General features: G+C 40.2%; 1 protein-coding gene across 2 annotated transcripts in view; it reads right to left on the reverse strand.

Moving 5' to 3' along the window:
• Positions 1-14,236: 14,236 nt before the first annotated feature.
• Positions 14,237-26,743, reverse strand: part of PPARGC1A (PPARG coactivator 1 alpha) — a 374,147-nt gene continuing 361,640 nt past the window's right edge. For both annotated transcript variants that reach the window (XM_074822261.1, XM_074822262.1), the window contains exons 11-13: positions 21,492-21,613; positions 20,986-21,137; positions 14,237-18,035 (exon numbers count right to left, since the gene is read on the reverse strand). In XM_074822261.1, the coding sequence (XP_074678362.1) occupies positions 17,932-18,035; positions 20,986-21,137; positions 21,492-21,613 (378 nt within the window). In that variant the 3' untranslated portion in view covers positions 14,237-17,931. The remainder of the gene's footprint in view (positions 18,036-20,985; positions 21,138-21,491; positions 21,614-26,743) is intronic.

Consider the following 26,743-nt stretch of genomic DNA (forward strand, 5'->3'; position numbering starts at 1 on the left):
AAAGCCCACTCTAGAAAATCCATGCTCCTGCATAGGCATGTGTGAAAAAGAAATAGCAAACAGTCTTTGGGGTCACAGTGTAGTGTATGATTGCCAGTGGGGAAAGGACATGTAGCCCAAGCAAGAAATGGACTGCGCAGCAACTGCTTTTCTCTGACACAGTTACTAGTATAACCTTCAGTTCCCTTTGGCTAATTTTATAACTGTTCAATAAGCAAGAACAGTTGAGCACAACAGTGTTAGAAAATCTTAATGGTTCGTTGTATAATATATGTATTTAGACCTTGATCTGAGTGGTAAGTACAAAGATAAGGTAAAATAATATAGGAGTGTGATTTATAGGATGTTAATATGTGCCAATGGTAGGAAGTGTTTATCTAATTAATTTAAGGAAACATCTGCTTTTCTTTTGAAAGCCTGACTTCTATTTTGCTAGAGCCAGAAATCTATTTTTTTAAAGGATTTGCACTTTGAAGCTTTTTTTGCTTAGGCTTAAAAATAAAAAGGACATCTCTCTTCAGAGATAGTAAATCATCACATACATTAATTCTGTTCTGTCAAAGATGAATAAGGAAAAAATTTGAATGGATTTTTGCACCTCTATATGACTGCAAGCAAGTGCCTGGGATTTTGGGGAGATTTTAAAATTTTATTTAGCTTTCTCTCACAAATCTGCATCACAGCCCAGTGCAATGAAAAAGCTAAAGTCTATGCTGGATTCTGAGCTGAAGAGAGGACTTGGGACTTCATTTATGTTTTTTGAACTCTTTCAGCCACAAGATTTTTTGCTGCGGTAATCCAGCTGTAGTTTGCTCAGAACACTGACTCTGTGCCTACACTGCTGAATGCTGAAGGTACAAGGAAGAAAAAAAGTCATTCCTCTCTGAGATACTGGGAAGGAAATTTGAGGAGAAAGAGTAATGCCTTCACTGGGTCTCTGCTTATCAAAACTAAACTTCCTTTACTTCTTTAAGAATAGGCAAGCTACTGAGTGCAATTTAGCCAGCACATAGAGGACTCATACATATGTTTATGAAATAAATGTGTGCTCTTCACTTCAAGTGATGACAAACATACCTACTGTGAGGGGCTGAGGCATGGTACACCCCAAGAGTCAGTCTTGTTACATCTGATTTCACCCATCCAAATTTTAGGTCTCTAAATCAGCCTCTGTGTTTCCTACATAGTTAATGAAGAGAAATTAGCACCTTAAGTGGCAAACATTCCCTCCTAACCACTGTAGAAACTCCATGGGCTACAAGGATCAGGAAATGGCACAAGAATTCCACTGACTGGGGGCAAGTCTAGGTACCCAACAAGACTAATTCTTGTACAGCCAAGGCCAGGTGTACAGGCTATACAGCCAGCATACAGGTTATACACTCTGGAAGTGCGTAGCCATTCATTCTGTCTAATGAGAAAGTATATTTTGATAAAAAAGCATGTTGGGTTTGTGTGTGTGGCGGGGAGTTTTGGTAGGAGGGGAGAGGGCTACAGGTGTGGCCCCTCCAAGAAGCTTCTCAAAGCTCCCCTAGCTCCAAATCAGACCTGCCTCTGCCCAAAGCCAAGCCAATTAATGATGGTGGCCACACCTCTGTGATAACACATTTAAGAATGAGAAACTGGAAGGAGGACTTGAAGTTCTGAGGAGGAGTTGTGAAAGAGACACGTATGGAAACCCTGAGATCAGTGGAATAAATAAGGAGGAAGGGGGAGAGGCACGCCAGAGCAGAGACTCCCCTGCAGGCTGTGGTGAGACAGCAGGCCTGCCACCCTGTTGCCCAGGAGGTCACTGGTAGAGCAGATGCCAACCTGCAGCCTGTGGAGGACCCCTCACCAGAGCAGGTGGCTGCACCCGAAGAAGACTGTGACTCTATGGGAAGCCCCTGCTATTGCAGTTCGATGCTGGGAGGACTGCAACACATAGGGGGAACCCAGGCTGGAGCATCTCAAGAAGAGCTGCAACCTGTGGGAAGGACTCATGTTGGAGAAAGTTCATGGAGGACTGTCTGCCATGAGAGGGACACCACGCTGGTGCAGGGGAAGACTGCGAGAAGTTCCTTTTCCCTGAGGAGGAAGGAGTGGTGGGATTGACCGCACCCCCCATTCCCTTCCCCCTTTGCCGCTGGGAGGGGGAGGAGGTAGAGAAATCGGGAGCAAAGCTGAGCCTGGGAAGAAGGCAGGGGTGGGGGGAAGGTGTTTTTAAGATGTGGTAATGCTTCTCACAGTCCTACTGTGTCTGTTGTTGTTAGTGTCTGAATTAAAATGGTGTTCTTTTTCTTCCCTTAATGAGTCTGTCTTTTGCACATGACCATAATGGGTGAGTTATTCCCCTCTGTCCCTATCTCGATTCCCAAGCCTTTTGCTTTATTTTCTCCTTCCCATTCCTGAGGAAAGAGGGTGAGAGAGCGGCCGTGTGGTGCTCAGTTTCCCTCTAGGCTCAAACCATGACAAAAAGGAACTAATATTGTTATCATAATCAAAAGTTCTGTATACCCTAGGCTTTCAGATAGTATGTTAAGAGATGACAATGATGCAATGTTGTAAAGATGTAATCATAGTAAGAAATGATGCAGGGTAAACTCAGATTTTTAGAAAATAAGCTTGGAAAATCAGGATTATAGTGTATATATCCTTAATTCACTGCCAAGACCAATAAATTTGATATATGGAAATTACAGTTTCTTAATTCAAGAAATTGAATTAAGCAACTTCATTGTGAATAGGTATTAGCTGTAGGTTGCATTTTGATGAACTTAACTGAAATAGCAGTAACATAATTTTCAATATTGCTTTAAAGATTATTTCACTTTCCATTCGTTAAAAAAAAAAAAGTTTCATTGAGATAATAGCTGATTTTCAATTTGCCTCCTCCAGATTTCCAGTTTTACCACACCAAGCACTCAAAAACAATGGAGGAAAAAAGCTCTTTTTTTAAAATGAATGTTTCCATTTTTTTCACTGAGAAGAGGTAGATTCAAGAAATCAGTTGATGGACTGCCTTTAGGCATCCATTTTGACCATGAGACACAGAGAAGCAGGGCTTGTGGTAACTGGAGCTGCGGGGCTGGGGAGGAGCAGAACCTTACGGGTCTATCAGTGATGGTGGGGGCTTCTCCTGGGAGACCTCTGCATAACTGTCAACACAGATATACCCAAATGCACAAGCTCTCATTGAAAACATCCATCGGTGGTATCAGTTCTGTTCCTGGATTAAGGCACAAAGCAAATCCAGGAGTCTGATCCAGGAGCAGTGACCTAAGTTGGACCAGATCATGAAATCTGTCTGTTCTTCAGGAGAAAGAACCCCACCTGCTGCATCAGGGGCTGTGTTACAAGATTGGTCAAAAGTGGAGCATTAGATGAGAGCAGTGAAGTGGCTGTAGGCAGATCTAGGCCAATACCAGGGTGAATAAAAAGCTTTTATAACACCAAAGATAGAGACAGTTTTTACACGGGAAACAGCAGAACCAAGGAGAAAGTAAGGGAGAAATGAGCAGAGGGAACACTCCAGGGTTTTTCAGCCTGTGGTCCAGGAACGTCTCAGGTAACTTTCAACTGATCTATGAAGGACAATTAAGGAAAGTAAGTATACAAGTACTGGGTTAAGTTTAATGACACCTCCACTGGAAAATGCTTAGGGACTGAAAGTTGTTAAAAGATGAAAAAGCTGGCTTTAGTGAATTGTGTTTCCAGCAGCCTGTTTTCCCTCATCACTGAACCTAAGGTTTGATTGTGCTCCTTGGCCTAATATTTGGCCTTTGTTTGCTTATGTAAATCAGGATGCTTAGTGCAAATTGGCATTATTGAAAAACAATTGCCATCCAAATTAACATTCTGCCTTTCGTTTTACACCAAACCTGCTGGGCTTTTTTAGATAAACCCTGAATCAACTTAGCTGTAGTGTTTATGACTAAATGGATTCATTTTTTGGCAAAGTAGCCCTGTTTCTCCAATAGCATAATGCCAGTAGCAATTCATATCTATCAGACCATCCTTGAGGGTCAGCTGGGGTTTTTTTTGTGAAAGATATTATGCAGCTCCTTCCAGAATTTGTTCTTCCTATTCAAGCTGGGAATATTTTCAGTGTACAGATATATACACAGATATGCATGTGTTTATATATACATATGCATATATATACACCGCTAGTATACACCACTAGACGCTAGTAGTTTTATTTTAAATTACTTTGTTAATTACCTCTATTTGTATATCTGCATTTTATCTACATATTGTCGGAAGGGAGCACCACATAATAAGGAGGAGTACAGAGAGAGGGAAAGTAAAACAACGTATGACTGCAAAAGGACGCCAAAAATTAACCCACAAGAGGTTTTTAATTTCAGATATCCAGCCGAATGGGCTGGCTGGAGGCTCTGCTCTGCCCCATTACATGATTGCTATGAAGTTCAACAAGGAGACAGAAAAAGCTCTTTGTTACATATGCCCTAGGATAATAGGTAAAAAAAATTATATCAATTATGTCTTTTCAAAGTAATATGATGAAAGTGATCTTGTATCTCTGAAGACTTCTGATGAACATTTTATCCTCAAAGAGCACTTAATTCACAAAGGAACATCTCTCTAGCAAAGTAACCCAAAGCCTGGAGAAACAATGTGAGCATTTGCAAAGACTTTGTAGTATCACCAGACAGGTCTAAATATGAAGACTGTAAAGCACCTTTGGAACAAACTTGTCTTTGGGATCTCAGATAAAGCACTTTCCCTGAGCCTGGTTTCCCAGTGACTTCATCAAGGAGATGATTTCATCAAAAGCTAAAGGAAAGCTAGTGCAATGCTGAAGTGATAAAAACACAAGGAAGAAGTTGTAAAGCCACTGAAGGGTGCAGCAGGGGTATCTTCAAATCTTGAAATACTTTTTCCCTTAATAATAGACATTCAGTAGAACTGAGCAATTATTTCCCTTTACGGATCCTAATAGAAAGATTTCTTAAACAGGAGTAGATATATCTTATTAAATATATAGGATAGTGCCACATGTTGTAAATACAAAGTCAGATATAGTCAAAAGAAATGACATTTGCTACTTACCTCTGAAGAGTCATAGTAGTAACACTCAAAAATGCTGAGCCCATCTGCAACACAGTACAAAACTCAGAATTTAGAGTAACTGTTGGTGTGAGTGTCCTAGGCACTCTTGCAGAAGCCAACATGCTCCCATCATTTTCTGCAAAGCTGTAGCAATTTGAGGTGATCTGGAAAGGCTGTGCTGAGAAGCCACCTGATGTTGCATCTAACATTAACTATTTCAGTTTAGAGATGCTATTGAAAAGTACCAAAGTGTGCTGTAATAAATAAATAAACAAAGAAATGTGTTCTTAATTACAGGACCTGGAACAAATCCTTAGTGTCATCACTTGAACTGAATGTTGTGAAGGAGGCTGTTTCCTAGTTTATGACCAGGGACTGGAAATGACGTTTAAAATACTGCAGCCAGCTATGAATTTAATCACAGAATGAACATACGGAAATGGGGGAAAAAAATCAAACCCCTGTTCAGTTGTCAGATATGGTCCTGTATAAATGAAGGAAGGGGTTCGCAGGAGTTTATTAGCTAAAGTATCTATTACCAGTTCACATATTTTGGACTGGCTGATATACCATCCCAGTTTTAAGGAAATGGCAATTTCCTTCAAGTTGAAGTGGTCCCTGATTGTACCTGCATGGTGCCAAGCCTGGGACTCTTTGGATCGCCAGGCTGGTTTCCACTCCTGGGAGGGAGCCAAGGTGGTGTGGAAACACTTTGGACCCTAGAGTCTTGGGAATACAGGGTACCTGCAGAGCAATTTCAGCAGATGCTAGTTCAGTGTGAGCAAAAAACAGGTACTGCTGCTTTCCATCTTTTAACTGTACGTGGGCTTAGTGGGTTAAATTCAGAGGGTCTGAGTCTGCCCAATACCAACAAACAGCTTATAGAGCATACAAATCTGTTTCTAAATAACAGCTTAAGGAACAATTATTTCTTTTTTAGACAGACTTGAATTCAGTTACTATGACTGCAAAAATATAGAAACCAGGTTTGAGACAAATTATTAGAAACACTCAAATTACCACGAATTAAGCAGGTACCACATATCTCCTAACCAGTTTACAAACAACGCCATGAATGCTGGTGAACTGTCATGACCACAGAGCAGAAGGCATTCCCTTTGACTCCATTTGTGATGGTGAACCAGGCAGGAAGGCTCCTTGCTGTAATGGCAGCCAGGTGCAAGTGTAATCAGAGCTTCTTGCTGGCCTGCAGAATGTAATTCTTCTGCAACATAAGGATGTAGATACAGCCAACAGCCTTGTTTGGAGAGAAAATTATTATTGGATCTTATGTGTTATTGTAACAGATAAGTTTTTCAGTGACGAATCCCAGATGAGGAGTCTACATCAGTGACAAATCCCAGATGAGGAGTCCACATGCACATACATATTTTATATGTTGGGGTATTGATATTGTGTATATATGGATATATACACACATAGACACATGCTTATCTGGTATATATGCAGGTGTGTGCATATGTTGTCTGAAGAACAGGCATGCCAGCAGGTTACTGAAGATTAAACATACCTTAAAATATTAAATGTTAAACAAGTCTTACAGCCCTGGTAAAGGAACCAAAGACCTGTATGACTTTCAGTCTGACCGAAGGAATAGTTTCCTTGGCATTACCTGAACCTGTGTGAGCAAAACGGAACAATGAAAATATTGTGTAATGTTTCTGTCTGCACACAAGAAATAAATAGTTCCAAGGGCCAGATACTGCCCTTGGCAGTATAAAGTAATAAACGTAGACATAACCAGGAGAAAGAGAAAACATTTCCTATTCATCCAAGAAGAGCCACTCTAACAGGACTTGACAATCCACTTTCTCATATTCAGACGTACTTGAATTGATAATATTAGTTCTGTAGCAAAGGACATAAACTCTGGAGCTGACCATACCTCCACTTTACTATGATCTCATTATCATGGAAAGCTATGACTGATTCTTCTAGAGATTCACCACTAACCAGCATAATAACAGATGGATTTCCATGCTCTCTATTACTCTGGATTTTGCCCTGTTCAATTAAACGTAATTTTCTTTTTCTTTATCTGTAGGATTTTGGAGCGCTGAAATCTTCATTTCATGTCTTGTAGAACTGTCCCATGCTCATTGTGGCACAGAAAAAACAACTCAATCTAAATAAGAATAATGAAATCCTATAATTAACATTTCTATTAGAGAGTAAGAATAGCATCTGTGTGTTAGATGCAATAAACACAAATAAGTCAGAATAATCTCCAGTCTCGTATTAAGATGTGAATCATCTATTTATTACTTTGAGTATAAATGTTCCATTGCTATTTGCACAATGATTAAGAGTAGTTTTCAGAGAATAAATCTGTTTCTTAATAGTGCAAAGAATGAGAAGGATGGAGAATAAATGGGAGTTTAAGGGGATGCTAAAGTTCTCCCATGAGCTTGGATGAGATTTATGTGCAATGTGAATAAAAAATGTATATGACAGCACAGGATTCACTTTATTGTTGGTTCTTATTCCATTTGTCTAGCCTAACTGTATTCTTTGCCTCCCAGACATATAGTGAGTCTGGCATTGTTGAGCAAGCAAGGGAATAAACTGCCAGTCAGCAGCTATTCGTGGCAGCTTAACTTCATCCGATCTCATCACACCCAACATTGTAGAGCAAGACCAGTGCCATGAGATTCGGAGTAAAAGCATAAATAGGTACCTGCAAAGCTGCTTCTGCTAGGAAGAGGTGTCCTAGGAGGCTCACTATGGAACAGTCTTATTATTGCTATGCCTTTTCCATTGTCAAATGAATACGTAGGTTCTTCAATTATGTATCAGCTTTCATACAATGTCAACAGCTTAGTAACGGCATAAACAAGAGCTGGTAGGATTGTGATATATGTCTGATAAGCCTCTCTGTGCAGCTTCAGAGCTATAAGGCTTCATACTCAATGCTTCATGTCCATTCCCTGTCCATTCTCATTAAAGTTTCCACAAAAATCTCACTACAGTTGCCCAGCTGTAAATATGCAAAGGTCCAAATCTGAAACTACTGACACCTTATTAGTTAGATGGACAATGTCTGGGTGGTTAGGAAATAATACCAATACTATTGAGCCATCAAAGTGGAGGATTACACTAGGGTTTTTTTCCCCTTATTTCCTGAGAGGATGAGACTCAGGTGCTTCTGCCTCCTGCCTGCATTGTTTCCTCCTGGCTTCCATTCCCCAGTAACTTCTGACCATGTTGGTCCATTTCAGCAAAATTTGGTAGTAGGCCTTCAGCCTACTGCGATCTAGCATACCATGTTTTATTTCATGAAACCAGGGGGAGAGGCAGAGGTAGAGACATTCTCTGTTATCACCACTGCAGAGGGAAAGGCTGCAGAGCCACCTCGGAGAGATTATTACAAATCAGAGAATCTGCACAGGAGAGTGCTGCAGTAAATCAGCCTGCACATGATTTACCGCTCAAGGAACTATTTGTGGAAGAAAAATTATATTTGTTAGCTGCAGAATTATGCCAGCTGTTGACTCGGTGTACGACAGCTGTTACACGAACGGCGTCCCTCCACGGTGCTATGGCCACCCTTCTGCTGGGATGCTGGCATGCCCCGCCAGGCCCCCGGCAACCCACAAAGTGTCTCATGGTTGCCTTGTACTCACTGAAAGGGTTAATAGCACTCTGTCACAGTCTGCATAACTGTCATGCATTGGAGGGCAAAACAGTGGCTGAGGCTGTGACATTGCTAGCAGGCAAAGCTGAAGGCTGTGGGAAATGTCAGGAGATATCTGCCACGTTGATTGTAGCACAGTGCCATTTGCTGGTCTTACCCCCAACAACCTTCTCTAGCTCCATGTAAGTACATAATTGCATTACAGACTGCTGATGATCTGGTCATAGGAGGCAGTTTATTCATTGCCGCATATATGGAGTAGAAACTCATACCACATAAGGAAAGTCCACCTCATTTATAGGAAAACATGAAGTTTTATAGCATATCTTAACCTTCTACCACAGTCATGCTGATGTACAAACAATACCATAACATTTTGTCCTTCTTGAGACAAGAATGGACAAAATGAGCAGTTTGACTAAAAGATACCAAGGAGTTTCTCAACACCGAGACACGCAACAGTACTGTAAGAGTGTCCAAAGTGTGGTTCTCAAACCACACATGACCTCACCTGTTCAAATGTGTCTCCTGTGTCCAAACCATCCTACCTGACCAGATCAGGACAGTGCTTTTGTGGGGCTGCTGAGCAATCCAAGTCACTACACAAGGAAAGAAGACATCATGGGCTGCTGCTGTCAGATTTGCCATGTGGGACAGAAATGCATGTCCAGGCCTTCCCGTCCTCTCCAGAGCAAGAGAAGGCCCATTGCCTACCAAGCCCCGTGACACATCTCTAGGAACTCAAACTTCTGCAGCTTAGTTGATGAGCTTGACCAACATGACCTTAGTGGCACACAATTAACTTCGAAGCAGTGCACAGATCCTTCCTGGATGGTTAAATGCCTCCTGCTGAGACCAGGCAGGACTAGACATCACTGCTCTGCCAGAGATGCTGCCGGTGGTGATCCCAACAACACTGGGACAGATCTGGCCAAGCACTTCTTGTTTTTCAGAGAGCAGAAGCAGAGAACAACTAGATCTTTTTCCCCCTAGGGTTCAGAAAAGCTGTGACTCTAGGTTTTAGAATTGTGTTTCTGAATGCCCCTCTTCCTTTGAGCACACAACAAAGTACAATATGTCGCAAAAATTGGATGCCCTGCTCACCCTTCTCAGGTCAGACAGATATGAGTATATGCAGGTATGCTCATCCCATACTGGAAGTGAACTCCTCACCTTGCAGTGAGGAACTGCATCCCAGCTTCCCACCAAGAGTTTGGACAGGCGTCAGCAAAGCATCCCACTCACATAGCTGTCATGTGGTGGGAGCTGAGTCCCTCCCAGAGTTTGCCAGCAGGCTGTCATGGGGTAGATCTGCAAAGCCATGGCTGGAGGTTCCTGAAGAAGCCATCAGACTGTTTTCACCCAAAATGTCAGCATTGCAGAAGGAGCAATGGCAGCATTGCAGCAATGCAGTGAAGTTTTGTACCCTCTGGCAAACAAGATACGTAAATAAATGGGTTTCTATCTGAATTCCATTGTGTGCAGATTTGTACCAAAGAATTGTTGTGATGTGCATCATTATGTCTCATTATGTGATTGCAAGTAACCTTTTGTGTAGCAGACACAATCCACGTAACATGCTGTGTGACCAGTTTACAAAACCAGGCTCCTTCAGAAGGGCGAGTAATTAATCATTATTCAGCAACAGCACTCACCACTCCACTACTGGCTGGCAGGAGTGTATAACCGAGGGCATGCCTAGCTACGACAATACATTATTCATGCAATAGAAAACTACAGTTAGCTGTGGTATTGTTCCAATAAATGGTTAAAAAAAGAAAGCACTCCGTTAGTTTTCAAGTGTGCGGCTGATTTTTTTTTTTTTAAATTTATTGCCAACACATTGCATGAATAAGCATAGGCCTGAGTTGCAAATGCAGTAGGAAAGAATTAGTATAAGGCACCAATGTGCGTTTTTCATAATGCCAAAGTCAATAATCCGAGGATGGGAAGATCTCTCGAATGCCTTGCCTTGAAGGTATATAGCACAGTAACTTTATGTCTGTAATAATTTTATTACCTTATCAAGCACTAATGCAATAGAGAATGGAATGCACATTGTCAAAAATAAATTGTAGCAAATATTTTATTCGATTATGAGTCCTAATAGTAATTTACATATTGTGCTCTTTAGGACATGGTTTTCTTCATACTTAGCTTTGGCTTTCATTTGCACTACATCTGGCTGATCATCTATCATGACGCAAATAAGGCACATGAGATTATTTACATTTGATCACTGTCCACTATTTACACAAGCTGGGGTTAATGCAAAAGGCTGGTGAGGATTGAAGTTTAGTCACTGATTTTGGAGATGCTGGAATTGTACCTGTTTTCTGTTCAGCTACCTTTGTCACAGAGCAGCCCAGTTCCTCTCTACTAGCAAACACCACAAAAAAATAGTCAGTATGCAAGTGTAAACCCTTCTATCATTTTGTAATTCACCATGCATGCATTTCAAAAACGCTCATTTCATCTCAGATCTCACTGTTTACCACATGTGGGTCTATAACTTTTCCAACTGAGGCCATTAGTGAATTTTATTTTTAATTGTTTTCCTTTATATGGGAGTCTTTTTTTCTCATTAATTCCATTTGAATTTGGAAGAGCTTAATTTATCAGGTCCAGTCACATCATTAAGGTTATAGATTTTTTTTTTATAGAAGAGAATCAGAAATACCTTTGTAAAACTATGATTTCAGAAGCATGTTGAAAGGAAGCTGCAATAATTCAAAGGATCCTCAAAAGCTAAACATGCTGTGAGGAATATGTTTCCAGCTGCAGAATAAATATTTGTAACTTCACTGAAGTTTGTCACTGAAAAAAACAACCTTACATTTTGCTTTGGGTACATAGACTGCATAGATTTTGGGCTGAGGTTGTTTGACTAAAAAAGTGTAAGTTAAGGAATGAACACTGATCAAGTGCAACGTTTACGATTTATATATGTATTCCGTCCAGCTGCAGTTTCCATAATTGCATTGCACAGACACCGGCCATGAAGCAGAGCACACCGTGTAGCAAAAGATGAGTTGGCTTTCTCTTTTTTTCAGCAGAGCGGTGCAAGCAGAGCACAGTGACGGGAAGTGCAGAGGAAATATTCACTTCCTCTTGTGGAAGATTTCATTTTCTTCTTTGCTGAGAAGACTAGTCTCCTTTGCCCTGAAGTATTAACAAATATACCAGCTCCCAATGAAGACAGGCTGCCCTATGTCTATCAATAGAATCTATATAGAATCTTTTCCCTTAGGGATTAATTCAACTTTTGATTCAATCTTTCTGAGCTTTAAATTATGATGTTACAAACCTCCAAGGAACTACTGTACTATTTGTGACCTTCTTTATTACTTTCTGCTGTTTGATAAAGTAGAGAAAATTGATTTATAGTTGAGTTTGCTTGTGAACATGGAATATCAATGGTGAGAGTGTGATTTGCGGAAAAGCAGGGGAAGTTGGTATTGGTTAAAGTTTAATATAGCAGTTTATCAATAAATGGTGAAGGACAATAGAATAACTGCACCTTAATCTTGAATGAGATTCTGGGAGTGCAACGTGAAATAATACTGATGAACCAAGGCATCTTTGCAGAAGTTGGATTTAAAGTTTTCAGAACATTTTCTGCAAGGAAGAATTTTGTCCATCACTTCCACTTCTCTTCCCTAAACCGCCCTTTCTTCCCCTTATGACCTGATGTTTTTGTGTTTTCTGTAAGCATTAAAGGTTAAAGGGGTAGGCAAGGCCGAAGTTTTCCAAATGGAGCCTAAAATTAGGCATTGGTGTCTGTATTTGGATTCTTAGGCCCCAATCCAGGAGTCTATTTTTATTCAAAGCAGCCGAGCACTTGACTTCAATGGATCTAAAAACACTCCCACTTAAGTGCTTTGCTGAATCAGGACAGACTTAAGCACAAATGTAAATGCTGTGCTGAATTGGGGTTCTAGCTATGCGGCTTGATTTTAAAAGTGCTGAGAGCCGGCAGGTCTAATTGAAGTCAATGGGAGCAGTGAGATGCTCAGCGTTTCTGAAAATCAGGCCACTCATTGAGGCACCTGAATCTGATTTCAGGTGCTCAGCTTGCAGCATTCACCATGGGAGAAAATGGTAACCCAGGAGAACAGGCAATGGAAGGGATGATTTCTTAATAAACAAGATCCTGATTTTATGCAATAAACCTTAATAGCATAAAATGAGGGGACAGAAGGCAAAAAGCAATACTTTCCTGGAAATCTAAGAGTGCCCTTTTTGCTAGCATCGAAGTGCTATGCAAAAATATGAAATGAATAAACAAATCAAATTAAAACCCCTAGTAACTGGAGAAACACTGGGCTAAATTCATGCCTTGTGGAACAGCAGCAGAACTGATGAAGTACATCAGGGATGGACTTGGTCCACTACATTTTGAGCATTAATTTGATCAGGAACAGTGAGTCAACAATGCAAATCCCATGCAGCAAAGAACTTAGCTCTACCACCATTGCGAGCACCATGCACAACACTTTGTATTAGTAAATGGTAACAATTCAAAAGATAAGCATTTTTGCAAGTTAAAATATTATCATTATAGAGTATAAAATTAACAGCAATGTTAGGAACAGGGATGAGGTGGGGGCAGGCTAGTAGTCTTGAGAAAGGCAATTTTTTCAAGTGAATTCAGAAGTCCTCTCCACCTAAAGACCACAACCAGGGTGCCCATCAGCTGCGTAGGCTGCTCTGCACTGCTCCTCACACAATGCCTCACACGATGCCTTTTGAGGCGCATGTCAAGACGGGAAGACTCAGTCATACCGTGTTGTGCTGTTAAGCCCCAGAGAAGGCTGTTGACACAATGGGATAGGCCTACAGTGGTAGGTTGGCTACCTGTGAATGAACCCTGGACAAACCAAAGAAAAGCAGTTCCTTCCCCTTTTTATGTGCATGTAAAGGAGAGGGCTCTGCGAATACCCTTCGCCAGTCCCTCACCTAGCTGTTGCTTGTCCAGTGGCAATGCCGGTGTGGAAGCCCACCACGCTGTACCCTGTGCCGTCCAGGAAGGATTCAGAAAACCCGTGCTTGTCCAGCTACCTACCTGCCTGATCCTCCTACACTGTCTGCTGAGATAGAGAGGCTGGTGAAGGACTCTCATGATGGTGCTTCTTCCTAGTACAGGTATTTTACCAACCATTCTGGACTTGTCAGTCCCTACTACCTGCACAACTTGGATCCAAGCATGGCCACGTAGAAAAGCCCTTACATTCTCCAGCCCCTCCTAACTTGAGCCAGCAACTCTTAAAACTCCACTGAGCATTTTTCAAGTTTTCCTACACAGTTTATGTCAGCCCTTCAACAGCCTTGGGTATAGCACGTTTCTACCACTAAGTATATTAATACTAGTGGTTCTGTCCCCTGCCAAAAGCACAGTAACACAGGTGTGATCCAGACTACTACCTGAAATCAATTATGACCATTAGAAAAAGTAATAGAAAACCCAGTACATGACCAGTTGTGGGGGGAAAACCTGTCACTTGTGATAAAAAAGAGAAACAGAAGTGGATTTGAAACATTTGTTTCCCTTTATTTGCTCAGTGAGGCTGATGTGTACTGCACATTAAAAAAAAAAAAAATCACAGGAATTTTCATACAATGAATTAAACCACAAAAGTACATGTAGAATTGGCAGGTGGAAAATAGCCCAGCTTGGGCTTAACTAATATCTCGCTCTCCCTGTTCAGCATAGTCCAACCAATAGCTTTACATGTTCACCTACTGTACAGATCTTACAGTAGCTCCATCAGGTCAGTGGTTCACATTATTGAAAATGTCTGTCACATAGGTACAAATTTAGAATCATCACATTATATTACATGGCTATTCTAGGTCATTTATAGATCAGATCTTATACTACAGTGATTGAAGTTCTCATTACAGCCATCAAAAAGGACACATAATCATTACCTACTGTAAGCTTATATCTGAAGGGATGAGAAGGTGTGGTTGTTTTTTTTTCCAACTGACCCAAGTATTACACCCCAGAGGCACAAACTTTCCTCTCAGTGCTGCTCTTGGTGATGGCAGCCCAACTGCTTTTCAGAGTAGTTTAGCACAGGTATTTTTCCTCAATTTTAGGCTCCCTTTGTTTGGATTTGGATCATTTTACATTCTGTAGGAATTACTTTGTTACAGCTCTAGGAAAGACCACAGTTCCTAAGTACCAGTTCTGTTACCTGTATTGCGTATGTGGTACTTACCACAGCATGAAAGCAACAGTAAAATCTTCATCTAAAAGACACACAGAGCTATGCTGCAATTTGCCTCCGGTGACAATGTGGTACATGTGCTAATTTGATATGTTCTTGGGGGAGAGAAAAAGAAAAGAAAACACCGAGTTTATATTTTGATGGGTTACCTACTACAGTGTCTACAAAGGATACAAATAGCTTTATTCAGCAATCCTAGCTCTATTAATTTCATATGTAATTTTTAAATCCACAGAGGAAAGTCATCTTCAAGATGAGAATGTTTGCCAGGCCAGTGAAAAAAAAATTGACTCATGTCATTACGCCTGCTTGGTGAAAAATAAATAATCCCCCCCAAACCCCACACCAATTAATTAATGTCACCAATCTAGGGCAAAAGAGAATGTATTTAAAATTTAATCACAGAAATTTAAAGGCAAAATAGGTAATGCATCTGGTCCTTGAACACATAATATGATGTACTAAATATTGATTTCTTAAAAATAATTTATTGCTTTTAATATTTTTCTTTACAACAGAAGATACTCAAAATCCAGAAAGGAAAATTGTAAACTTTTAGTTTGGCATTCACACAAAGTTAAAATACCTGTATTTTTAACCTACAGAGCAACAACAAGAATTATGCAGATTAAAGAATGTTACAGTCGTAACACAGAACCTCCGAAAAAGTTCTTTTCTTTTTTTTTTATTGCTATCTATCTACTGAGAAATAAGAAGCCAAAAAATCAAGCAAGCATCCGACAGGACAGACAGTGGAATCTCTCAGAACGCAATATGCTGGTGATAAAATGAATGCAGCCATCAAAACCAACTGCACTGGCATGGGGGTGGAATCAGTTTTCTAAGATTGGGAGTAGGAAAGGAGATTAAATAGTTAGGTGTGCCATACCTTTAAGAGGAGTCATGAATGCCAAACAGTAATAGAATACCAAATCTATACATTCGCAAGCAAATTCCAAACTTTGCTGATTCCGTCTAGAGACTCCCGAGTTCAGATGAAATTCTGATGCTCAGAATAGCAGTAGTTTACTCTTGTGGTTTTTTTCTTTCCTGAAGTTTCTATTTAATTTAGCAGAAGCAATGTCATCAGCAACAATGTCATGGGCACATCTGAGGCCATGCTAGTGCATAGTAAAAAAAGAAAAAAAAACAAACAACCCACTGCTTCTGCAAAAGCTGAACCTCCAAACAAAGCACTTACTCCAAACTGACAACCGTCATGCATCCTATGTATAAAATTTCCACTGGCCTTTTTATTATTCTAGTCATCTCATAATTTATAATAAATAGGATAATTGTAACTGATAAATATGTCTCTTTAGTAAACAAAGGAATGAAGGATCGGTATTTATACAGGATGCATAACTGTAAAAAATATAGATAAATACCATCATTAAACTCTGCCAATGAAAAGATTACTGGCTTCAAGAACAGTGTTTAGACACAGAATTACTGTAAAAATCATACTGTACTTAGTACCTCAGCATATTTTTATCAAATTAAAATCACAAAAATTAAAACAAAATAGCATTTTAAAAAGATTTTTGACCTCTAGTTCCAAAACTACTGTTGATACATAAAATAAAAACATTTCTTAATGATTACCCATTGGAGAGACTTTACATAAAATTATGGTATCTCCTAGAAAAATTTAGATGAGAAAATTTCATTCCCCTAACAAATTCAGTGTATAAAACTGCAAAAGAAAATAAAGCAATGAGAAAAATGTGGAAAAATACTGCAGAAGTGGTTAATACTTTTTGGGCTAGGATAATTCTTGACAAAATTCTTATATAAGCTCACCAAAGAAGGGATGAATGTGTGTAAAGCATTTTTGCACTCAGACACACATGCGCACACATATACACACACACACACCCTCACCCACACGCTTTTCTCTCTTTTTTTACAATCAAATATATATAAGCATAAGTTCAGCTTTCTACATACGTTAGTGTACAATAATTGTTTCACCTCATATAATTACATTTGAGTAGTCTTGATTAAGAAAAATTCAGCAGTTTTTGAAAAGAAGGCTGCATTTACAGTGCATAGCTGTAACAAAAAAGAACGTCATACAGTATGTACATAAATAAAAATACTCCATTTAACATTTGTAAATACTCAACTACTTCAGAGAATGTAGCAAATAAACTATCTGCGCACACCCAGATAGTTATATCCAACTCTCATTAATAATGTAACACCACGTCCGCTCATTAGAATAAATCGCTGAACAAGCTGCACATTTGACCATTAACAAGGCTTTGAAAATTTTGCTGTGGAAGATCAACGTTGTAGACATTTACATGGGTGTCAGAATTAAAAGATGAAACTTCAAAATGTTAGGGAAGCTTGAGCCTTTCATTTTCTCTTCTGCAAGGACTAACACCCCCCACCCCCCCCCCCCCAAAAAAAAAAAAACCCCAAAACCAAAGAAAAGAAAAATTTTAAAACAAAGCTAAAACAGATTGTAGGCTTCTGGGATCTGTGGTTTCTTCTGGATTGTCATATTATCACTGTGTTGTGAGAAGAAGCTTCATTTAAAAAAAAAATAATAAATGCAGTGTCTGATTCCCAGACATCAGCAGCCATAGTTCTCAAATTTGTTTTTTTTGGTCTGTTTTTGTTCTTTTTTTGTTAAAATGCAATATGTACAGATTTTGCAGTTCATTGTTGTACGTGTATCTCTGTGGAACTGCTGCCATGTCTCGTGGTTTGCATCGAATTCGCAAGGAACACCCAGCTCCCCCACCACTGATCACCCGCGAAAGCAAAGCTGACACCCATGGACATGCGTGTGCTTACTGGACAGCCATCGTGCCTCTCCACTCGTTGAGCAGCTGTGTTCATGTAAACCATGGTTTTGAACAGAGAGTGTAAAGTAGGAGAAATTCCTAAGTGTGACTTTTTAATTGTCCATTATTGAAGGACGTGATGTCCGTGAGGTATTCGCCATCCCTCTGTTTTCCTCAGGTGTGATGCATGTTACCTACGCAGACTCCGCTGTGCCTCTTTAAGTAAACTATCAAAATCCATGGAGTCATACTTGCTTTTAGTGGAAGCAGGATCAAAATCATCTGAGTTTGAATCTGAAACCCAAAGGATGCAAGTTTAGGTAAGAGGCAAGAACCATTAGCGAGTACTTATATTATTTTCTCTGTACAATGGTATGAACAAGGCACTGCAGAAACAATTCAGTTAAAACTACAACTTTATGGGATGATAAAAGCCCAGAAATGGTCATCAGCGAACTTTTAGGTATGGACAGAGCTTTCTGGTAAGAAGCAGGACTTAACAAAAGCAGTACACATCAGCAGCAGCGGGGGAGGAGCATAAACTGCATGTACATATAGAGCAGGTAAACTCAAAACAGTTTCTCCAAGGACTTGAGCACCAACACACTGCTATGTATAGATTTCAAAGTAGTCCAGATAACCTTGACAGATGCTTTACCCAAAACACCACTGTTTTGCAACTGTTGTTTTGCAACATGCAATATCCAAGACTTACTCCTCTTCAGAAAGGTAACAGGGGGATGATTCTGCAGGAAGCCAGGGCAGCCTGTGGGCAGCGCACAGGGGACACTGCTGCTTCTGCATGCCCTGCCTCAGGGTCTTCTACAAGTCACTACACCTCCCTGAATCTCTGGTTTTTGCTTCCACTCTGATTTTTTTGAGGGTTTGCTTGTTTAGAGTGTGAGAAATTCAGGGCAGGGCCTCTGCACCACTGTACAGGCAATCTCACGTGGGCTCCTCAGCTTTTTGCAGTATGCGTGATAAGTCATCGCCGCAATAATGGTCCAGCTCCTGTGACCTGCGATACCTGCTCCAGCTTTGCTAGTTGCTCAGGCACAGACATCGGTCTGTTCCTAGCGCAGAGGAGGGATTGTATGTTTGTGGCCAGACAGCTCCGGTACAGCAATAATTGATGTGGCTGCAAGCACTGAATTTCCTTTTGGAGTCATTCCTGCTTAACACTGACTCTCCCCGGTTCTTGTGTCACAGCTCCTTTATGAGACTGCCCTTTTCTTGCCATTTCTTGTGTTGAATTAATCAGAACTCCCCATCTACCACTATAAGACACACTGTGCATTAAATGTTCATTACAAGTTCTGTTAAGACAATATCTTCTCACAGAGGAGAGGTGTTAAACTTCTGACTACTATTTTCAAGTGTTTTCTTTCTTCTGTACTCAACCCAAGGCTGATTAATTCTCTCTGTCCTTGTACTAGCTCATGAATTTTAAAGTTCATCCTGCCATTTCCTTATGTAGCTCTATCAGATGCTCCGCAAAATAAAGGGAATGTAGTCTGAAGTACAGAAGCTCAAGCTGTCAGCAGGACAAAGTGAAAACACTCTGCTCACAGATACTCTGGGAATCCCACTCGGTATGGAGAGACCTGCCAGGGAATACTTCCAGTGATGAATAATGTTCAAGAGGGTTCCCTTCAGACAACTTATTTTAAACCCCAGATTTTCTGAGATACAGAGACGACCCAGGCTTCCACTGCTGAAGATAAGTCAAATCAAGTCAAGACTTCAATCTGTTTTTACTGTTTTTATCAGCCTACATTTCAACAAATGCCTTGCTACCTTTTATATTTTCAACATCAACTCTATATCTCTTCAGCAGTCAATTGCCTTTTTTTAGCTTTACATTATCTGTTTAGCCACTGAAGTGAATTATAGCATATTCATTGTGAACAATGTGTATCATCTTTATCATTTATTCTGAAAAGACATCAATTGGTTAGAAAAAGTATCTGTATTCACTTCCTCCACTGTACAAAGCCAAGGGCAGCACATACAAGATTTTATTAGCACTGTGTTACAGGGTTATGAGAGATTTTAATGACTGTGGTCATTTTTTCATAAAAAACCCCACAATATCTGATTAATATAGATTCAACAGCAAAATGTCCCTTGCTATGTTATTCAGAAAAGAGTATCTCTCAACCTTTAGTCTATTTATACAGGTATTAGGAAAGGTTTAACATTTAATGAATACTTTACATTTTAAAAGGTAATTAAATCAGAGGTGAGTATATAATATAATATTACAGAGGATGTTTTGATAGTCTGCATGGTCTTTTTATGCATATACCTAACATCAGCATTCCTGCTGCCAGACTTTGAACATCTCCAAACATCCTTGCAAGGGGAAACATCACACCCTGACCCAGAGCATAGGACAGAACCATAAATTTTTGCCCAGACAGGACTAGGACAGACCCAAATGTGTTATCGCAGTCAGTATGCACACTTGGGACTGGAGTTATCACAGCATACTGGGGCCTGCCGACTGGTGTGCATACTGCCCCACATCAGTGGGACAGCAAACACCAACAGATCCACAGGCTAGAGCCTCTCACATCATGATTGTAAGTCCCTGCAAGGAGACACCTTCATACATAGGTGCTTATGCATGATTTTAGAAACACCAGTTGAGATCTGTGGCCTTTGATATACTAAGGGTCAGATTTGGTCAGAAGACCTTCTAGCTTTCAAACTTGAGAAACTATGAATTGTGTTTAAGGAGTGTCTCTGGCATGTTCTACACATCTACAGCACAATTCATGGCAAAGTAAGAATCATAATGAATTTTTGGAGTGAGGTATCTGTTCTCTGTTTATCACGCATATAAATAAATCAGGTTTTAGAACCACGCAGTCATAACATAGCAATGAATAGTAAAGTGTACAGGAGGTTTCTGTGGTGCTATTATTTCAATATGGAAATGTATTATTGAATATCGGGCACTTATTTCTGACAATGATGGAAACAGGCTTTAAAAGAATTTTCACAGTCTGAAATACCTGAAAGAAACCAGCTCAGATTAGAGCTCAGATTAGTAGACTTTTAAACTTCTTGCAGCAAGTGAAAAGCACTTCCTTTAACCTCCCCAATTTATATATTTAAATAATATATATTTATATATTTAAATAATATAAGCAGCAAACAAAAAAGAGGCAAACCCTGATTCTCCTGAGTTACAAGGTTCCAGTTATGTACTTTAAATCACATAGAGCAAAATACCTACCTAGGTCTGCATAGTTAGACTTGCAAAATTGCTTGCGTCCACAGAAGTACAGCTCAAAGTCAGGTTCATTTGACCTGCGTAAAGTGTATCCATTTTCAAGAGCAGCAAAGGCGTCACAAGTATAGCGGTAGGTGATGAAACCATAGCTGTCTCTGCAATTGAAAAATACAGTTGTGAACAAAAGCTGAAAAGAGTGAACGCACATTAGTGTAACCCCTTCCTGAAGCAAGAACTTGCAGGAGATCCAGCAGTGGAAATGCCAGAAGTACTGCATCCATTTATCAGCATGATTGTCCTGTCATGAAGCTAAATACTTATTCCTGGGACAGGAAATCTCAACTAGCAAGATTAATAAATAAGGATGAAAGAAAATAAATAAGGTTTTGAACTCAGCATGTCATCTGTCATAGCACTTACACTGGTAACTCCCATACCAGTAATCTTACTACCATAATTTTTTTACATATGGCAGCTCCCAAACAAGAAGTAATCTCAAAAGTTCTTACCCATCATCCCGCAGATTTACTGTGCACTCCTCAATTTCACCAAAAACTTCGAACCGGTCCCTCAGTTCTGTTCGGGTTGTGTCAGGTCTGATTTTACCCAGATAAATCACACGACGTTCTTCCTGTTGAGAAACAGCAACAGGGAAGGCATATTTTTAACAGATGTGTAATAGAGACGAACCTATACATATATGCATGCAAATACACACACACGGATGTGCAGAGGATGCATAATTACAGCAACAGTCTCTTGTGGAAGACCTACTGCATCTTGCTAGTAAGTGGAATAGTTCTGGAAAGCATCTAGGGTATTGAAATGACACTGCATCTGTCAGGTACTGCTCCTGGAAGGTTCCACTGCTTGCTGTCACTGTTCTGCTATACACTGACAGACAGCTCCCCTTGTACCCTACTGCACCTTCTTCCCTTCCACCCTTTCTACCACCTCCCCTCCAAGACTGTAAACTCGTCCAAACCAGGAGCTCCCTTTCTCTTGCTATCTATACAATACCGGGCAAAACCCAATCTTAGTTGTGGAGTAACACAGTAATTGCATAAACGTACCATAGATATAGCAAAATGTATTACAAACATAACATTATAAACTCAAGATGACTCAACAGCTGATTCATACTGCAGTCAGCTGTTCCACCATAATCCGTATCTTAAAATAGTGAGAAAACTGTTAGGGGTCCAGAAGATGACTTTTATTAAAATAAAAATTTCCAGGGGGAAGGCAGGACAATAAAATACATCCCGTGGTCACCATTACCTTTTGGTTTCTTCAGAAAAAAAACCTGACTGAAGGCCCTGAATTTTACAGGCTAGGGTGTCACTTGCATGTTCCTTCAACACTTGGAGCAAAGCATCAAAGATACTTTCAAAACAATCAAGTCAGGGTCATATACTTCCTTCCTGAGTGGAAACATTCAGCAGAATGACAGGACTAGGAAACCCTGTGAGAGTCATTTTATGAATTTTTGGATGAACACTTTACTGAGGGTAGAACCATTTAGTGAGCTGCAAGCAAAGCAAAAGGCAAAAAGAGATCTTCAAAACACTGACCTTAAGGTAATCAGGGCAAAGAAGCACCAGCTACACATGGTTTGGGTGCTCAGCCTTCCTGTCTCAGATTGCCTCTGGCCTGAAGAACCCTGGCACTACCGGCCCTACTGCTCATCCCTTACAAACCTGCACACTTGTCCCATAAATCAAACCACCACCACCACGTTCTCAGCTGGCGTAAATCTGTCAGTCAGCAGAGCAATGTCAGTTTAAACCATCAGCTTTGGCACCTGAGACTTGTGCGGAATTTAGGTGCCGAATACTGAAGGAGCTATACTGACTGCTGAGAATTCATGACTATTGTAACCTGGAGGTGCCTAAAGGCTAACGTCACCTCAACTGTGTGATGCAAAAGGCTCTAGGGACCTAAATGCAGACTTGCATTCCTGCTCAGAAACGTCCTAGCCTGAAGAGGCAGGTAGCTTGTAGTGTTACAATTCAGATATAGCACAAAATGTATCTTTTCCATCGGTCCCCACAGAGGCATAAGGCACTAGTCATTCTTGGACCATGGACAATAGGATTGAGATCAGACCAAAACACATGTAGAAACAGAAATGATTGTGATGTCTCTTCTTTACTTGTTTAAGCACTTATTTGAGATAAAGGGAGATAAAGAACTCTTAGTTATGGGGGCCCAAAATCTTGGCTCCCTGTTCCTAGGAAAGCACCTACTCCCAGGAACTGTTTAATGGAAAATAAGCAATTCCTGCATCAGGAAGCTGAAACTAATATATTTACCTCCCAAACAGAAGCTCCTTCTCACTAGCACACTCAGCCAACTATTTTCACTGACTCTTTTCCTGGCCTCACAAATCTCAGGGGCTCAAATCCAGTTAATCTAAGCTCCTGAGAAATTAAAGTGAATTTAAAGGGCCAAAAACCAGAGATCCAAGAATCAAACACTCTTACTCAAAAGCCCTGCCCTACCCACTAAGGTATAGCACAAGAAGTGACCACAGGAACCACCTGGGTCCTTTATAGCTCCCTGTTCAGCCCAGCAGAGTCCCTAGTTGCTCTACCAAAGTATGTATATGCTCTCCTTAATCAACGGGATCAGGTACGTATCTCATTATATAAAGAACCAAGGTGCTGCCTTGGTAGTCCTCTATAACCCTGCCTGGACAGACACTTTCATTTTTAAATGTTATATGTTCCAAAGTGCATTGTCCAAAAGCAGCCCTTGTCCTCCGCCATAGCAGTGCAGTTTGGAAAAGCTAGCACGGCTAAAAGAAGTGTGCTCATGGGTAGCCATAAATGCAGGGAAGAGGGGCACTTTACTGTTAAAAAGCTGTTGCTTTTTACCTCTGTCTCTACTGTGTTCCAGTCCAGAGCCCTGACCCTCCTGACAGAGGATTTTGGGTAGGGCTTCTGCAAACTAGGGACTGTAGAGTGCAAGTAACAGAAATCTGCATTTCTTCCTTTTCCCCCATTCTAATTCTGCTTACTTTCAGTATGGTTGAGTGCCAAAAACTTCAAAATACAGGAAAATCTGCATATGCACAGTAATTACTTTTTCAGACTGCTTTACCAAATCAAGGATTTAACCGCACTGAAACACTTGATAAGAAACAATTCCATTGATACTTGCTATTGAACCTAAATGACTGACCAGATGGAGCAGAACATAATATAGCAGACTGTCTAATATACTTTAGCTGAGATAATACATCTCGACTGAAAAAACATAATGTTTCACTCACTGACATGGAGATTGTTAGATTATGGTGTGATGGAAATAACTATTGCATGCTTTTCCATAACTCTATGTGCATGCCTGTGCAATTTTTCCTTCTTCTATCCCTCTAATAACCTTTATATCTCTAATATCCCTTTAAGACAACTGTAATAAACCAAAATGGAACAATTAAAAAAAAAAGCCTGTTAAACTATCATTAAGGAAATAAGTTAAACCTGCAAAATTAAGGAAATTCAAATTTAAAGCTGAAATGCACCATATGTCCTCCAGTGTGCACACATGAGGAGATGTGTTCAAGTATTTTTTTTAAGCTGAGTGCCAGGATGGTATAAGATACCGGAGAACACAGCATTGTCTTTGTCTTGGTTAACTTTGGTTTATTTAAAGCAACTATGAAGAATGTATTTGTATTCACAGAGACACCTGCCTTTTATTCCCATTAATAATAAGAGCTATGCAAGCATAACAAGATTACAACATACCTCTAAATGCTAAAAACCTTTATTTTATAATAAGTTACATGCGTAAGTCCATATGTGCATATCATTGCACTTGTTAAAGGACATGATATATGACTTGGAAACCTGTAGAATGGCAGAGACAAGCTTTTGTTTTCAATTTAATGTGGGCAGAGGGAACCTGCAGGAAACTCTAGAAGACAGTGTTCATATTTCCCTCCCAAAAGTACAAATGATTTATTTTGCATCATAAACTTTAAGTGTAGTTCATTGCTTTGCCAGGTAAAAAAAAGAAGAAAGAGGAGTCCAGCCAATTCCCTCAGGCCCAGCAGGTCTGTCTTCTTTCGGTTTATCTAAAGCTCCTTCTTCAAAATCTTGCTCCTTCTTCCTTGCAGTAGAAATATTTGAACAGGAAGATGTGGCAGCAAAATCTCAGACTGAAAAGCAGTATTTCAAGTCTCAAAGGAAAATACTAAAGCATTAGAATGCCAAAACTTGAGAAAACAGGACTAGGATATACCTTACACATCTAAGGGTCAATAAGGGGACCACGCATCCTGCAAAATGTTCACTGATGCTAAAGATCTTTTTGTCTTGCAAAGGCTTCCTCCGAAACTTTATTTTCCCTTCCTCACTCTTAATTCTCTATTTCACAAGGAACTAAAGTGCAGACCATTAGATGTATTAGTTTTCACATGGTTTTTTGTACTAGGCTTCTTCACCCAACACTTGGTTGCTTTGCCTGCCTGTGGTACTGCTAAGCAGGGGGAACTGAAGGCAGCCACTCCAGAGGTAACATCACTTAGTGTTGCTGTTCCCGTTTTCCCTACTGCTTTTTGTCTGCACATCTGTGGTGCATACCTAGTTCTCCAAGATGCAGGTAATGCTTTGTATGAAGCTGAGACAAAAAATCCAGGGGCATTTTAAAGCCATGGGCTTGTCAAAGGCTCTGCTGCTTCCTCCAGCACAGGCAGCTGACTGGGAGCAAGCCCCGTGCCTGTATTTCCTTCTACACCAAGTGATGTCTCTCCTCTTCCAGTAGAAAGCCATGAAGACTTTTATCCTTAGAACTGGAGGCCAAATACCATTTTGAAAGTGCAATGGGAATGGTTGGACAGGGTTTAAAAAATAGAAATGCTATGGATGGAATAAGCCATTAAAGCTTAAGATTATGAAATAAATAGATAAAAAAAAATAATACAACCACCAAATTTCTTTGGATTCTGTTTTAAAGAGGAATAAGTATGAACTGTGGGCAAGCATGAATGGCAAAAGGAAGAATCATGAGAACTGGAAAAAAAGAATGAACATTGCACAAAATTGTCAAGTGCTGCTGTGTGGCTGAGGACTGAAACAGTTCAGCCACACTCCATGGAGACTGCTAGAAAAACAATGATGGACCAGTAAACCTCAAGATTTAGGTAATCCATTTGATACATCTACAGCAACTCATACAGCAAAATTAGAGTGCCTGGGATTAAGGCCATCAAGATGAGCAACGACAAAAAAATCCAAACTAAATATACAACGTACATCGGATCCTTCATTAGTGGAAATTCACTCCATTATAGGCTGACTCTGGTTTTAGACTTTAGAGAAGCCAAGCACTCATTTATGAAACCACCTTTCCCCTGCCTTCCTGTTGTAGAGCAATTTATTTTCTTTGAAACCATGTGTTTCTTTCCGCTGCAGTGGCCTCATGGCACATTTATCTTCTTACGTCTGTAAGCTCTCTGGGACAGGGACTCAATACTTGTCTCATGGAGGCTGTCAGCACTTAGAAATGAAAAGTAGCAATGTTAATAGTAATTTTCTACTCAGGTATAAAAGCTGATTTTTGTTATACCTCCTGGCAGCAGCCAGTACACACAGTAAATGAGCTGCAGGGAGGATGTGACCGTAAGTCAGTATCGTGGCCAGAGTGGCAGAGATCCAGAACACCAGGCTGCTCACCAGACAGTTTAACCTCAACGCCCTGGTGCACCATGTCAATGGGGAACAACAAACTGGTGGCTCCAGAATTGAAATGT

Source organism: Strix aluco, chromosome 4, assembly GCF_031877795.1.
Source record: "Strix aluco isolate bStrAlu1 chromosome 4, bStrAlu1.hap1, whole genome shotgun sequence".
NCBI lineage: Eukaryota > Metazoa > Chordata > Aves > Strigiformes > Strigidae > Strix > Strix aluco.